Raw genomic sequence first — 17,173 nt, forward strand, 5'->3', positions numbered from 1 at the left:
ACTGATGCTGAACACTCCACAATAAATCACCTCCCCCCTGAACTTGGGCTGCTCCATGTGTTGGTAACACCCACCCTTGGCCGAGAGTCCACCAGATGGCCTGTCAAGTTTGGCCCCATAGCCAAGATTTCTGGCATTAAATGTTTCCCAAACCATGTTTCTTAGGATATCACTACCTGTGAGACATTAAGATTTCTTAAATATATTTTGCAAAATGTAGTTTTAATCGAAATTAACTTTGAATTGCGAGTGGATGCAGTAGTACATGCTTTCCCAAACATCTGAGCATAAGACCTGAAGAAAGGCTTCACACCACCACACAGGACCCCCAAGTCTGAACACAATATGGGGGAATGCTGCAACGTATTGAGATAAAATACATCTTTAAAAACCAAGGAAGATGGGAAAAAAGTTGCAAATATGTGTTTCTTTTCTCGGAGGGCAGGTACTGGGGATTGAATTTAGGGGCACTCGACCACTGAGCCACATCCCCAGCCCTATTTTGTATTTTATTTAGAGACAGGGTCTCACCGAGTTGCTTAGCACCTCACCGTTGCTGAGGCTGGCTTTGAACTTGTGATCCTCTTGCCTCAGCCTCCCAGGCTGCTGGCATTACAGGCATGTGTCACTGTGCTGGCTAAATACTGCGACTCAGAGTTTTCACTCAGTTCGGTCATGGAAGTCTAACTGGTTGTCACCCAAATAAAACTGACTTCTTGTATTTTGAAACTCTTATTTGCAAACTTTTATAAGAAGATCACCACCCTTGTCAGGGAATCAACAAGGTTAGTGAAGCCCCAGTAGTGACTTAATACAGTATTGACTAATTTCAAAGATGTTATGAGATGGCCCCACCCTTGCTGAAGGTGGGGGTCCAGGTGAGCACCTCTCACCAAGGCTGACCTCGTCACTGCACTCTGACCCAGAGCCATCCCTTCGGACTGAAGGGCAATATAGCTGCAGGAGGCGAGAAGTTACTGCAGGAGGTCGACGTCACCCAAGACCAAAAGCAACTCAACTTGGCTTATAAAATATTACCTGTTGTCTAACTCCCACCTGGACTCTGGTCCCAGCTAATTGTGGTCTATCTTACTGCCGACCACTCCATCCCACCAGACTGGGACTCCTCATAGAAAGGAGATCCTATTACTTTTACAGCCAGATCATGGGCTCCTGCCCTGACTCTAGGCAGCAAGTGTCTGTTGTTCTGTGCCTGGTCGGGTTGCTGCAGGCTTCCTTCATGCCCCTATGAAGCGGATTCTTTCTACATAGAAATGTGAGGCAGAGACAATACACTTGCCAGGTTGAGCAGCATGCAGCCCAACAGCTCAGAGCACAGCTGGAAACCCAATTCTTAAATGAAAAATTGCAAAGCTGCTTTCTTGTGACCTATTCTCTACAAGGTCCCCACATTACAGTGGAATAAAAAGCTGCACCCCATTTTCCCATGAGATTCTTCCCAATAAAGGACATAATTTATAGTCAAGTCACACATCCCTGCTCCTCCTACCACAAATTGCTGTGATTTTAATTTTGAATACAAGAATAGTCTATAAATGTTTTTAACTTCATTAACCTGTCTGCCCTTGCTTGAGGGCCATGCTCATTTACATGATTCCCAATTGCTCAGAGCCAAGGTGGCTCCAAATAGCTTTTTTCATCAATTTCCAACACATGGCGGCTTCCTCGTGACTCAACCCAGTTGCTCCTCTGCATTTCATTTCGCTTTGTAGGTTTTCCTCGGGAGGCAGCTGGTCCCCAGCTGTCCGTCTTCCCACCCCTTTCTGAAGCTGGGCTCTCATGAGCGCCCAGATGGTTGTGGCTTTTTGATGTCCCTCATTTCTTCATCCACGAGACCTGCCCAGGGTACCTGTGCCCCTCCCAGGGATGGCCCAGGCCCAGCTAACCCCCTCACAGCACTGTAGCAACTTTTTCTTTCCCAGGGAAGTAGACAGGAGCCCAGGGAGGTTGAGTGACCGAGGACTTTCTCTACAGGGAACCTGTCCAGTCAACCGTGGTCAGTGGAGTACAATTTGCTTTAAAGTTCATCCTGACTGGAAGGCCCGGGACATTCCTCCATACAGGCTGAAATCCTAAACTCTAATAAACGGGCACTTGTAATTTGGCAGAGACCCCAGAGTTCAGATGTGAACGTGATGGTGATGATATTTTGACCCCCAAGGTGTTCCCTGAAGCTCCCACAGCAGCTTTGGGGCTCTTTTTCCTTCTCTTATTTTTTCCTCCAAATTTAAATAAAGATGTAACCCAACAGACCAGGCTGATCTTGTGCCTAGGTGATGGGACATCTCGGTTGAGGTACCTGAATTATCATACAAAACGTGTACAATGTAGTCGGTACTATGTAGCTGTATGTAAATCAGCTTCTTAACTGTGTTGGACAACCAGCTGTAAGAGATCTTTTCTGATTGTGAACTGATAATTATGCAAAATGAATTGCTTGAAATTGGATATAGGACTGGGGTTGTGGTTCAGTGGTAGAGCACTTGCCTAGTACGTGTGAGGCGCTGGGTTTGATCATCAGAACTACATAAAAATAAAGGTTTTGTGTCCACCTACAACTAAAAATATTTTTAAAATTCAGCTATAATGTAACACAAACAAATGCTTGGATTTAAATGAAATTCCTTTCAAATAAATAAAGTTTTCTAAACACTCAATTTCTATTTCTATCCAATCATGACTCATAGAACAAATAGTTTGTGGAGAGGACAAAGCATGGACCATGCTTTGAGCAACACTGGTGTGGAGTGGTACCTCATGTGAAAGCGATTTGTCTTTATATTTCAGTCTGTTTCCTTGGGGAGAATACAGACCTTCTGGTCTCATCTCTGCTCATTCTTGTTCGCTCTTACTACAAAAATCAAGCGCTACTGATTTCTTGAGCGCACCACCCTCCTCCAACACACCAGCTACCCCCTCCATGCTAATGGGGCATCACTGTCCCCTTAATTCCTCCTCTCTAGGAGGAGTCTGAACATACGTCCCCAGACCCCAGGTGCCACCGGGGTCCATGTAAATGCCCCTTCCTGCCCTGTTCCAAGGAACCTGGTTGGGCTCCAAGTGCCTGTGTATAATTGTCACACATGATATGTATTAAAAGCATATTACATAGATTATGTTACGGCTCACTATGTACAACATGTAAATACTACATATTACCTAAATACAACTATATAATATTGACTGTTGTACATGTTTTGTATGATATAGGTACTTGAGAATCTTATATAAATGAGATATCTGTGGCTACAGTAGCACCTGTAACATGATATATAATGTAATACGCATTATTTATATAATATAAAGGAAAATAGACAAATAAAAAGATAAAAGATCCACTGGCTGGAGACACTAGGTAGCAGTGGGTGGGAACATGTGATACATGTGTAATAGGCAATATGTTTAAAATATAAACATTACACAAATAATACAATAATCATCTGACAACATGTAATATAAAAATGTGCACAGAGGGCAACTCCATGCCTCACTCACCAGTGTCGTTGGGGTACTTGTCCCCCCTGGTGCATGTCCTCCCGTCGTCCTCAAGGACATAGCCCTCCCGGCACTCACAGCGGTAGCTGCCCACGGTGTTGACACAGATGTGCTCACACAGAGTCTTGTTGCTGGTGGCACACTCGTCGATGTCTGGTGTAAACCAAATGCAGAAAACGCTCAGTTTCTGAGAAGTCACTTATGCCACAGATGGCACGAGACTTGTCCCTCATAATACCTGTACCAAGAACACTATTCCAGACCTTGACCGGACAGAGCCTGGCATGAGGTTGGGCGCTGGGAGGATGGGCCATCTGTGGAAGCAGCACTTTGGCCATGTGACTATCATTACAGACCAACCAATGATGGGTTCCTGGCTGTCATAGGACCCGATGGAGTTGCGGCTGGCCTTTAGAGAGTTCACCTGGGAAACGATGAGAATGAAGCCTGTCCCTAAATACTTCCCAGGGCTCCTCAGGAGAGCGACTGGGGCCAACACACCCTGATGAGCAGACATTAGCTAAGTGATTTTTTGCAAGCAGCCTAGTGTGCTGAGGTCTTTAAAGTTCTCCTTTATGGCTGGAATTCTATATGTGACACAAGAGCCACTTAGGAATAGCCCCTTCCCAGTTAAGGGACACAATATACTTGGGAAAAGATACTTATGAAAAAATAGTCACAGATGTCTAATGGGGAGAGGCTTCCCTAGGAAATCTCTGCCTCATCAGTGACCCAAGCAGACCCCTGATGAGCTGCGGAAATGAGGCATGAGACCATCAAATGAGTAACCCCGGAGGGTCCGCGTCAACTGCCCACACCATGGGCTTGCGCCCCTGCTGCACTGGGAAGAAACACGTTTCCCACCATGAGAAGACAGGCTCAATTCCATTTCCTGTTCACTGGCTAAAGACACCCAGTAGCAGTGGGTGGGAACCAGGACACACAGCCCCTGATGGTGACATGTGGGCAGACAGAGCCCAGCCTTGAACTTTAGGATGCCGATAACTTTAGCCTGGACAAGCAGCCAAGGACCCAGCTCCGGCAGGCTCCCTGGGTGCCAAGAGTGAGCACAGTAATTCGGGTGTTCCTCTGGCACTATACACTGTTGTCATATGTAGCCTGGATGGAGGCGACGGTTGGAGCCTCCTCTGCAGTTCCTCAGGCTGACTGCCTTTTTCTCCAGGTGTTCCCACCCTAAATGTCAGAGTGAAGCAGTTGTACTGGCCACAGAGGACACTCTTCTTAGTAGAATGCAAAGTACTGCTGATCCCCAAATGTCTACAGAAAAGTAATTAGGGCACGTAGCTCCTACCAACTGAAAGGAGAGCCCCTGGGCCCAGCCCTGAGCTGTATGGAGTGTCCCATGAGCTCTGTAAGAGGCACCCCGAGTCCCTCCTACCCTCCTCTATTTGCTTGTCAGTGTGGGGTACCTTTCCAGATGCTTTTTGGGAGAAACCAGGGGACCTAAGGCTAGACTTTCCAAGGTGCCCGATGGAGGAGGGAGCCTTGCTCATATCAGATGGCTTATTTCCTACCCGGGTCCATCTGAGGTGTCTACTCTTCTTCCAGCTGACCTGAAACTTCACTGAGCATAGCACTCACTCATGTAAATGCACGTCCTTGCACCCACCCTCAGAGTTGTGGCTCACTATGTATGGAGGAGGGACCAGGAACCTTTCAAGCAGGGACCCCAATTGTGGAGACAGGTTAGCCATGGGTTTGCCACACTCAAACACATAAGGTTCCAGACCATGAGCCCTAAACTTCCACCATGCGACCAGCGCACTGGTTTCATTAAAGAGGTTCTTGGCATAAAAGTTAGCTAGTGAGATCAAAATAAACCCACAGACTCAATTACCTTTTTCTATGACCAGGTCCGAGACGGCTCTCACCTCTCTGGCTCTCACCTCGAACCACCCGGTAGGGCAGCGAGGATTACTCAGGGCTATCAGGAGAGAGAGAGGCAGAGCACGCCTGGGAGTGGCTTTTTATTGGGGAGCAAGAAATTCAGGGGAGAATTCCATCCAATGAAGGTCGAGGGGGGCAGCACTCCAAGGTCAGGGTCAGTGATTGGCCCCCGGGGTCAGTGGTCAGTCACACCCCCACACGGACAGGCTCTCGCACCAGGAGAGGGTCGGCAAAGCTCCGACACAGTTTAGCCAGAGCGCCTCACCCCCAATCCGGGAGTTGCCCAATCACGTGTGAGAATGGCTTCCCACACTAAACCTCCTCAGGAATTCAAGGAGGGAACTGCCCAGTCAACGAAAACAACCAGAACAAGCTGGTGCCCCTGGTGATGGCCAGGCAACTGCTCAGCTACAGCCAAGTTTGCCCCTAACCTCCTGCCACACGCACACCTCCGTTTTCCCCAGTCATCTCTTGAGAACACTCATTCTGGCTTCTCTGTTTTACGTTCCAGACCACTCATTTCCTGTTTTGCATTATTCTATTACATCTGGCCTGGTTCCCCATCTTTGGCTTTTACATCTCACTGCCAGTTAGGAGCTGGAAAATAACGCGCATTGCCAACGCACCCAGGCAGTAGGGCTTCTCCCGCTTCCGGTGTCTCTCGCGGTCATATTGGTATCCTGGATAACAGGTGCACAGCACGCGGCCAAAGTTGTCTGTACACTGCTGTTCACAGGGAGCCTGGGCACAGACATCATAATCTGAAAGAAAAAAAGCATGCACTCACATCAGCCGCAGGGGGAGGCAGGGCAGCCTGGCCTGGAGCTCACCTTCTGGGCTGCATTCTGCAGGTGTGACCTGTGAGCAGCCCCACCTACAGGAGCGTTAGCTCTGGAGACTGTGGTGCAGCTTCTGGGAGCACTGTGGTGGCAGAAGGCAAACATCACTCATGCTTTTCTCTGAAGTTGCCTTGTTGTGCCCTTGGGTCTTGGTCACTGTCCAGAAGCAAAGATGCTTTAGTCAGCCAGGCTCTGGGGCAGTTCCTGGGGACCTCTCTGATCTGCAACTGCTAGAGGAACAAGAAAATCCTTCCAGCAGGGCATTGATGGGCTTTGGTGCCCAAATATAAGAGGAAGGGCTGGCTGGCAGACTCAGAAAAATGAGGGCAGCTTTAGGAGTAGATATGTGAGAGTCTTCAGAGAGCCTATTGCTCGCACAAGTGAGTGTGGTAGGTGTGCACATGATGGGGTGTGTGTGTATGGAGATTCTGCATGTGAGAAGGGGTTGGGTGAGACTGAATGGCTGCAGATCTCTTGCTGGCCCTATGCCTGTGCATATGAGGGTGAGTGCCCAATAGTGTGTCAGGAATTGGGGCATCTGCTACTCTCCATTCTTATGGACTGATATTTAATGAGCTTCTGAAGGGCCTCTGGCTCTAAATAGCTCAGTTTTGACATATTCTCAGATCATTTCCAGCATCTCATCACTGTCATCTCCAGGTACTAGTCCCAGATGGACCCTCCTGAGACACAGGTGAACCTGGGTCTGCTCTCCTGTATGTGAAGGGAAAGAAGTGAGCCATCTCTGATGCAGACAGGGTCAACTTTGACAAAGATCATGCCATTCTGGGGATGACCTGGTGAGCGGCCCTTGTTTGATGATACTTCCCACAAGTGGGACTCCAGGTCTGCTTTGCCAGCCTGGGTTCTGACCAAGCCTACAAACTATCTGGCTAACCTTTCCTCAACTAAGCATCACCTCCAGGCAATCAAAGTTCTGTTTCTTTTGCTCAAAAGTCAAGTCTCAGTGTGACGAATAATGAGCTGCCCTGTCCTGCCAGCTGTCACCATTACTGGGATCAGCCATGGAGGAGGCAGAAGGGCCGTCTAAGGCACTGGCTGGCTGTGGTGCCCAATGAGGTCTTGCTTTCAGAAGCAGCCGTTCCCACTCTGCTCCGCTTCTTAGGTGCCACTTAAACTCTTCCAGCTGTTTTCATATTTACCCCTGGACCTCTAAGTATCCAATTTGCATTGCTTCCTTTATTTTAAATATTGCTTTTACTTTAAAGGTTCCTTATTAACTTCCAGTCACGAGATACACTTAGCATTTTTATTGCACTTCCCCACCCCAGCACTTGGCACTTCTGGTTCCTTCTGTCTGGTCAATGGGTTTTGTTGAAATTTTAGTTTGGTCAATCTCCAGCATTTGCCCTGGAGTGACAATATAAAAGCTCTTCTGGGTAGAGCCAGGAGTTACACTCCACTGAACTGCCCTTTCCTGGAGAACTGTCTGACGTCCTTAAGGGAAGTGCCTTGTGTATTTTGGGGGTCCAAGTTATTGAGTTCATTTAGTTTCAAGTCTGCTCCACCTTCTTCCAACAGCTACTTGGTGACATGAGGCTCTGGAGACAATTCTCCAGCCTGTTGGGTGCTTTCAATAAGGGGTGCTTAGGGGAGGTGTAAGTACAGAGAGAGACCCCCACAAACACAAGGAGGCTGGAAGAGGAAGAGGGGCTCTGCACCTTTCTGCTTGTGCTTGCTGTTCCTGAGCCTTACCTCAGTTCCACCCACCACCCCCATCCAGACCCTTTGGATAGCAGCAGTAAATGCTAGTTCGCAGTTTATCACTTGCAGAAGCAGCCTCACCACAACCATCTTAGGGGCACCAGCACCAGTGATCAGGTTCCCAGATCCATGAGCCACCTACCTAGTTCAGAGAAACCGAGTTCAGAGAAATAGCACTGGATGCCCAGTGCCTACGAGGACTGGGTCCTAGCCCAGTGGCACCTCCTCCGAGCTTCTATGTCTTAATGGGTCTCCTGCCTCTCTTTGCTCCCCTAGCTTAGAAGTGGGAGCTACGGTACATGGTTGTTACCTCTGGGAAAGTTTTCCTTTTGACTTCAGTTCTCAATGTCTAGTCATTAGTTCTATCAAATGCTCTCAAATAATGGAGCATGTGGATGACAGTTATGATTTATTTCTAGGGACTCCCTGAATTTTTCAAATCTCTTAAGATGTTTAAGTATTTTCCCATTTCTGAGTGAGGAAGTTTCTGCTCCCTGTAGAAATCTCTGTAGCTGCTTCTTGGTGTGTCTGTTCCCTATCATCTTGGGGATTCCATCCACTCTTTTGACCCTATGCTTCCCTCTCCTCCCTCGTCTTCCTCTTTTCTGGTTTATGCTCTAGTTTTACTGGAGCATATACTCCAGTAGCTTCCTGAGAAAAGTCATAAGAGGTAAAATTTTTATGCTTATGCATGTCTAAAAATATATTTTAGTGATTGATAGTTTGGGCATAAAACTAAGAGAAGTTTACCTCCACAGTATGCAGACATTGCTCCATTGTTTTCTAAATTCAGGCTCACTGCAGCTCAGTCCTATGAGATTTTACTACTTAATCTTTCATACGAATTTCACTTCCCCTCTGAAATTTTAATGTTGTTTCCATTGTATTAAAATTTCACAATGAGGTTTTCATGTGGGGCTTTGTTATTCTTTGATGGGCCCTTTCTATCTAGAAAATTCTGGAGAATTTCCTCGAATTACATCTTCAATGACAACTCCTTTTCTCTGTGTAACTTAATTATCTTGAGGTTGTGTTCCCTGGACTGTTCCTCATCTTTTCTACTTTTCATTTCTTTGATCTTCTGCTCTAGGTCTTGGGTAATTTCCTTAATTTCACCTTTCAACCCTTTTGCTGTTTTCTATTTGTCATGTTTTTAATTTCTAAGAATTCTTCATTCTGTTCCTTTTTATTGACACCCTGTTTTTGTTTGATGCATTCTGTATTGTTTCTGAAGTCTAAGTGAATTAATTCCAAGTTTCCCTCTGTCCGGGTAGCTCATGCTTTCTCTAAGACTTTCCCTTACGTTTCTTTTTGAACGCTTTTCTCTAACATCTGGTGCTCCTTGGGTGCTGTTCTAGTTTACTTGTGGAGTATTAAAAATAGCTCAACAGCAGCTCTTTGCACATGGGATTTTTATAAATCCCAAGCTTCAGCTTAAGTGACTCGACTGGTGCCGTCCAGCATCAGTTTCTAGAGCTTTTCCTTGTGTCTGCTCTATGTCCAGAGGCAGCATGTACAAATCCCTCTCCAAGAGTAAGTCAGTTTTGAACTATGAAGGGAGAGGACTGGGTGTTTAAATCTTCAATGTGTAGCATTTTCTTAATGCCTCCATGTTTGATGTTGAGTTCTTACTTTCATCTGAGTGGTCCTCCCCAGCCAGCCTCAAGAACCTCTGCTTTACCCTCTTAGAAGAGGGTATCTTTGGTTTCCTGCCTGGGTATAAAAGGGGAAATAACTTTGGTTGCATGGAATAGAGGGCACATCATAGTCCGAATTTTCAGACTTTTAAATCTAACCTGTTTTGACACCACTTCAACCCTTGTTTTCAGTTTTGATCGTCATTAGTTTGGGTATAAACTGTTGGCTCCTTAGTTTTCCCTGGTGCTGGCTGAGGGTTCAGGCTTCTCATTTTGCTGAATTATTTACTACCTTGTCTGTCCTCCAGCTTCTAAAATGTTGTTGCTGTCATCTTTTCCTTTCTCCTTAATCTTGTGGGTGTATGTCTTTTGCTCCCCCCCCCACTAAATTTTGTGGAGTTTCTGTGGGAGAGGCAAGGCTAAGAAATTTATTCTGTCCTTTGTTTTTGAAAACTTGTTTCTTAGAGCCTATCAACTTAGTCATGTGGCTTTTATCTTTAAAATTTACACATTTTCTATACTCTGTTGTATTTCTCTTGGCTCCAATCTCAGATCTTCATAGTCTATGTAAACAGGATCCTACTCCCAAGAACCTTCTCCTTTAAATCCATTCTGCACAACCGCCGCTAGGCTACCTGACCAACACACAGTGCTCAGACAGCCTTCTAGTTCTAAATAGGCGGGGCATCTCTGACAATCTGAACATTGGAAATCTGAGAAATTTCGAGCACCATGTCATAGATTTTGAAGTATTTCAGATTTCTGGATCAGGAATGATCAACCAGTGAAGTCTACACAAACATTCCAAATTTCAAGAAACTCTGAAACTAAAACTCTTCTGGTTGGTCCTAAGCACTTCAGATAATGATCCTTAAGTTTGTACTAATGAAGCATGGGTGGGTCACTCTCGAATTTGAGGTTGGGCACTAAATTCCTTGAGATTTCTCCAACATAGACTTACCTTTGAGCTTCTCTTCACCTTTGTCCTTGGTCCCAGTCACACCTTCTTTCTTACATACTTCTGTCACTTCACCTTAGTAATTAAAGTCCAACCTGACACCCTCACTCTCAGTGCCTTGTAACTGTGGTTTTCTATCCAGGTTTTCAAGCTTCACTGCAAAGGCCTTCCCTGATCTCCTCCATCGAGTCTATTTTGTCTCCTCTCAAGGCCATGGATCTCTGACCATCTTCCACTCACGAGCTCTGACATTATCAGGTACCCGCCCTCCCAACTTGGCCACTCTGTGATCTGTTTCTTTAAGGCTCAATTTCCTCACCTGTAAAATACTGATAATAGTAACACCCACTTCACTTCTGTGGATGTGAAACCAGATGACACGTTAAGCATAGCGCCTGACACACAGGGAAAGCTCTACCCGCTTTTCTGCTGCTGGTTCCCATCACTGTTTGCCTTCAGGGGAGGGACTATGCCCCCTGGAGTAACAGCCAGGATTTCTTCCCCATGTTGTATGCTCAGTTCATAACTGCAGAGCCTAACAAATCGGATCATCCTATCACACGGCCAAGATAACAATGGCGGGTGTAGGGGCACCAGATCCTGTCTTTGCAGACCTCCCTTGCAACTATTCAGCTCCACTGCTGTCATGCAAAAGCAGCCATAAGTACTACTTTAGTGAATAGGTATATGGCCCCATTTCAATGAAGCTTTATTTCTAGAGGCAGGGAATGGACCAGATTTGCTCCACAGGCCACACAGGTCACTGCCCACGACTCAGTAACAAATGAGCCAGCAACACTTTAAAAAACTAACTTCCACTCATCAGTTAACACATCTGTTTAGACACACTAGTTTCTTTTTGCTACCTGGGATGGTTAATTTCATTAGTTAACTTGGCCAGGCCATGCTACCTATACATCTGGTCCGAAGTCCACCAAGAGAGTGTGCATGCTGTGAATTAGTACCCAATATATGGTGTGGTTTCTCCCTTAACCAGTATTCATTCACAGGATCAGGTGTAATCTCTTATGATTACCCAGTTTCATCTCCATGATCTATTAGAGAAGACCTTTTCATTTTGGGGATAGAGCTGTTGCTCAGGCAGGTTTCAAATGACCCCCCTGCTTTAGCCTCCCAGTAGCTGGGACTAGATGTTCACAACAACACATCCAGTTCTACTAGCAGAATTTCTGATTCCCATTCCTGTGACTTTATGCTCTTAGTTTCAAATGGAGGATGCTTGCAGGAGGAGAAAAAATGCTTCCGTAGGTTTGCCATCTGGACACTGGGGTCCTCATGCCTCATAGGCCTGCAAGGAAGGGAGTCGCTGTGTTGGCCCAGTGACAGTCTATAACAAGGGGAAGCTGGAAGGTTACTCCTCAGCAGAGGAGTGTCTGGATATAAGGACTATCCTAAGGTGTCTCTGGGTTACTCCGTCCTGCAATTACAGCTGACGGAAAACAACCACCCAGTTCAGGCTAGATGAACGTCTCAGAAGAAAGGTGTGGAATACCTCACCAGGTTTAAAAAACAACAACAACAACAACAAAAGAAACATGACCAGGTGAGGAGCTTATTGGAGGCAAAGGGAAAAAAAATTAGTGGAAGAAAGTAGTTACGAATAGCAGCTATGACCATGTGACCAGTTACAGAAACAAGGACCATGATTGTCATGAGCATTTATATTCTAGAATATGTATGTGTGCAAATATCTTTCTTATCTTATAAGTTAATACATTTTATTGATACACAGTATCACAGCATTGAAATATGGTGAACTTTAACATGACAGCATTTAAGTTATAGCATATGGAGGAGAAAAATAAATATTACTTTGCATCCTCTTCTGGAGAAGGTGTCAGTGCATTTTAACATGGGGGTAGCAGCATTGCATCAGGTGGAGGTATGGCCTTATGATCGTTTCCATTCGGAGATTAAGTTCAGGAGATTAAATGTGTATGGGTGCCAAGTTGAAAAGGAGTAGACTGTGATGGGTAATTTTATATGTCAACTCGACTAGGACAAAGTTCTCAGGTATTTGATCCCACATTATTCTAAGATTATTTGATCTACACATTTCTGTGTAGGTATTTAGATGAGATTAACAGACTTTGAGTAAAGCAGATTACCCTCCCGTACGTGGGTGGGCCTCATCTGGTCAGTTGAAGGATTAGTACCAAAACACACTGACCTGCTTTGATAAAAAGGGAATTCTGCCAGGAGACTGCTTTTGGCTTACCCTGAAGATCTGGGCTTGTACCTCCATAATCTCATGAACTGATCTTATAAATCTCAATCAAAATCTGTCTCCCCCACTACACACACATAGTCTATTGGTTTTTTGTCTCTGGAGAACACTAACATGCAATCTTTTTTTCTTCTAGTACTGAGGACTGAACCCAGGGCCTCTGTATGTGCTAGGCAAGCACTCTACCCCTGAGCTACAACCCCAGGCCCCTAATATACAGACTTTACTGGAAAATTCTACATTTGTACTTTGCATTTGTGGGTGATAGAATCCCTTTTGACTAAATGTATCTTTAGTCAAGGAAGTAATCACTAATCTATTCTCACTGATTTAAAACAAATCAGCTTGAAAATGTATTCTGGTAAGAGCAGAAATCATGGCAGAGGAACCTTTGGCAGTAGAGTCCACTTTGCCTGGAAATGTTCAGCTCTTGGTTACACTAGTCACAGGTGCTGTGCTCCCATTTTAAGGGGAGAATAGGCATTTGAAACCACAAGGTCTAACATTTAAAGAAACTAAGTATGGGGTATCCATAGGATGTATTTTTCAGTAACACTGAGCAAGGCCTTTCTTTAGTTAGGATCTTAAATTGGCCTCAACTTAATTTTCTTTGGAATCTGCCAAACTGCATTATAAAGGACACAGCTGTTGACTGAGAAGAGCTGGCTCATAAAGAAAAGCAATTCCGATTTTCATGGGTTTTTTTCCTGCCAGGCTCTGATCAATAGAACTGGCTTGCAGAGAGAGATTCGGCTTAGAGAGACCTCAGGCCTCAACAATGTTATGTGAAATCCTTCCCTAAGCAGCTGTCCATGGCAGCTTTCTCAAAGGTCAGTCAGGATTTAATGAACTCTTCCATCCTTCTACCAAAGACAGCAACACACAGGAGGGATTCATCTATTTCCAACTGATGAAGACATTGTACTCCGTGAGACAACGCAACAGAATTAGCTTGGCTGGGCTCCACATCCTCCCTCTAGAGACACCTGGCTTCCTGGGCAGTAGTGAAGAAAGCTCTTTCACGTGCTCCATCCCAGACTGAGCAAATTAACCCCAGGCTTTTCAGTCTCTGATGGGCTGGGGATGAAGCTCGGTGATAGAGTGCTTATTTAGCAGGTGCCAGGCCCTGGGTTCAACCCCTAAGGACTGCAAAACCAAACCAAATGCCCTCCCCCAACAGTCCCTGGTGCTTTCTATGTCCCTGCTAGCCTGGTATCCTCTGCACCACTCCAACTACCTGGCTAAGACCTGGGCAGCCTTCCTTGATAACCCGGCTTAAGTATCCCCGCGAGTCCACCTGGTCTTCCATGTTGTGTGTTACCTTTGAACAGCTGCTGCACTCAATTGTCTCTAAGGCACACACTGCAGCTATTAATAGTGACAGCAGCAGCCACCACTTACTGAGTGCTTAAGAACTGGCCTCCTGTTCCAAGTACTTTACATGAGGCAAAGTTTAAAGGCCCATATGACCCTAGTACCAAAAAAACTGTAAAAACTTAAGGGTTAGAAAATTAACTTTCCCAAGGTCATACTGAGCAGGATGTGGAAGCTCAATTAGAATCCAGGTCTGATTCTATATGATTTGCCTCCTGTCTCTGAGGGCTGGGCTCATCTTAACATCTCTGTGTGCAGTGCTAGGCTGAGCATTTAGATAGCGTCCCCTGATGGGGCTTAAAGTTTAGCACATGAAAACCAGGTAGAGGGAACAAGGAGGAGGGTTGTATTGTAATTTGTCTATGAAATGCTGATTAGGGAATTATAACCTATGGAAGTATAATATCTCAAAAAACCTTCACTGTATATGAATACCTCATGTAATGATTTAGATAGAGCATGTCACATATGACTAAATTAGCAAGGAATTTAATGCCAAGAAAGAATTATACATAAACACAGATAACCATAGACAATATTCTATATACATCTGAACTTCATAGACTTCTAATGGTTAGTCATGAATAGAAAGATGAGGCCATCTTTTACATTACATACCTTCTGGGATACACTGTCCAAGAACAAATTTATACCCTTTGCAGCACTTTTTCCTAAGAGACAAACAAACAAAAAGGCATTTTAATTATGATGACTACGACATTAAAAATAAAATTGTTTTTGGTTATTGTTTTTGAGTGAAAGAACTTATGCCCAGGAAAAACTAAGCAATAAAGTAGAGATGGGATACTTTAAAGTCATTTAAAATTAAATAGAAAAATATTGCACAACAGGACCACAGGATCTGACACAAAACACATGAAATCAACCCTCTGAATGCTATGAAGTAGTGACCTGAGATGTCAAGGTACTTACACTATAAAAAGAACGATGACAACTTGAGCTGCCACCTATCACGAGCTAGAGATTTCACTTTTAATCTAACCAAGTAAATTGCACAATAAAGGAAAAATATCCTCTCCAAGAACAAGATCACAAAGATACAGGGTCTCTACAACATGTGCAATGTGTGACCTTCTCTAAAGGGAAAACTATCAGTGAGTCAAACTCCCAGAAAACCCACCATATTGGAATGATCAGACATTAAACTAGCTATTAAACTAATTAACTATGTTCAGTGACATAAATAAAAATATAATGAATTTAAAAAGCAGGAAATCTCAGAAGAGAAACTATTAAAAGAATATGGAATTCCTGGAACTGTAAAATGTATCTGAAATTTTTTTGGAAAAATCTGATAAGGTTGAAGAATGGAGACATGATCCAGGAAAGAACTAGTAAGTTTGGAAGCAAATTGATGGAAATGATCCAATATCAAGCAAAAAAAAAATTAGATATATTTTATAAATGGAGACTCAGGGTCATGTGGGGCCAGTATCGGAGGTCTAACATAACCATAACCAATATATGGTTGTTTGGAATTCCAAAAGGAGAGCAGTGAATGGAGTGGAACAAAGTGCTTTTTAAAAAAAAAAAAAACCTGAAAAATTCCCAAATTTTGTCTGAGACAAATTTGCAAATTAAAGTTTAGCAGATACTCAATAGGTTAAACACATTCTCATACACACTCACACACACAAAATCCCTAAGGACATCATAGTCATACTGCTCAAAACAAAACTTTGAAGATGGGAGAATTATGTATCATATTCAGAGAAAGTATAATTTTAATGACAATGAGCTTCTCATTAAAAAAAGAAAGTATTGGTAGCCAGAAGAAAGTGGTATGGCATTTAAGTGCTGAAAAGACAAACCTGTCTTTATATCTAGTGAAAATATCCTTTAAGAATGAAGATGAACTAGACATTTCAGATAAAAGGAAACTAAGAATTCATTACCAGATCTGCAAGACAAGGAATGCTAAGGAAAGTTCTTCAGGCCGGACAAATTATACTTGAGGGATATGAGCTACAGGAAGGACTGCAGAGCATCACAAGTGGTAGATATCTGGATATATGTAGAAGATTATTTTTGCCCTTAGTTTTTATAAAGTATTATAATATCTTGTAAACTTTATAATGTAGATGCAATAAAAATCATAACTAGGGGGAAACAGACCTATATGGTTACAAGTTTCTACATTTTACCTGAAAAACATCAACATTTCCACTGGAACTGGAGCAAATGTCCCTATGCGTCTCCATGGCTCCTGCTACTTTCCCTTCCCGTCTCTCCCAGATGGAGTCCATGTGAACTTTCTTTCACCACTTCCAACATCACACAGAGGCAGAGTTACCATATTCAAGTCATCTTCAAAACTCAAGAATACACTCCAAGTTACCTTGAATTGACATAATAGCTAAATTAAAAAAAAACCTGCTTCTTTGTAATAGAAGTCAGATGCAAGGTTACTGCGATAGCAATGTCAGTCTCACTTTTGTCTGGACACACTGTCTAGGTGGAAAAGAAGCTCAGTTAAATATAGTCTAGCAGCTGGGTGTGCAGTTGGCATGCAGCATATAGACCACTGAAATGAATATACTACATATATGGTATAGTGGAGAAGGATGCACAAACAACTGATCTGGGAAGTTAGGTATGTCTGCAGATATACTGAAGCCAGTTCTCACCTTCAACAAATGGTCAGAATGCTCAACCAGGTTACATTAGGACTTCTATTTAAGAATTTTTAATACACCTAATTTTTTAATCAATTTTTTTACTTTTGTAAATTTGCATAATTATTGGTCAAATCAATTTGTATCAACTGGTGACTTACCATTCATAGGAGAAACTTAATCTTACTATACAAAATTAAATCCATGATTTATAAATCTTAAGAAAAATGAAATTTACAAGCATTATATTTTCCAGGAGAATTTTGCAGTCCAACTGGGTACAGCTACACCACTCCATTCCCCTCTGCAGCATTTCCCACATGCAGCCCAGC

At 43.9% G+C, this 17,173-nt stretch overlaps 1 protein-coding gene across 1 annotated transcript in view; it reads right to left on the reverse strand.

Annotated features, from left to right (window-relative positions):
- The window catches only part of CCBE1 (collagen and calcium binding EGF domains 1), a 199,050-nt gene that overhangs the window by 21,845 nt on the left and 160,032 nt on the right, over window positions 1-17,173 (reverse strand). The window contains exons 3-5 of the mRNA XM_081262721.1: window positions 14,824-14,876; window positions 6,051-6,185; window positions 3,517-3,669 (exon numbers count right to left, since the gene is read on the reverse strand). Of these exons, the coding sequence (XP_081118847.1) occupies window positions 3,517-3,669; window positions 6,051-6,185; window positions 14,824-14,876 (341 nt within the window). The remainder of the gene's footprint in view (window positions 1-3,516; window positions 3,670-6,050; window positions 6,186-14,823; window positions 14,877-17,173) is intronic.

The sequence above is a fragment of the Spermophilus citellus genome (genome assembly GCF_964194105.1).
Source record: "Spermophilus citellus genome assembly, chromosome: 12".
Classification (NCBI taxonomy): Eukaryota; Metazoa; Chordata; class Mammalia; order Rodentia; family Sciuridae; genus Spermophilus; species Spermophilus citellus.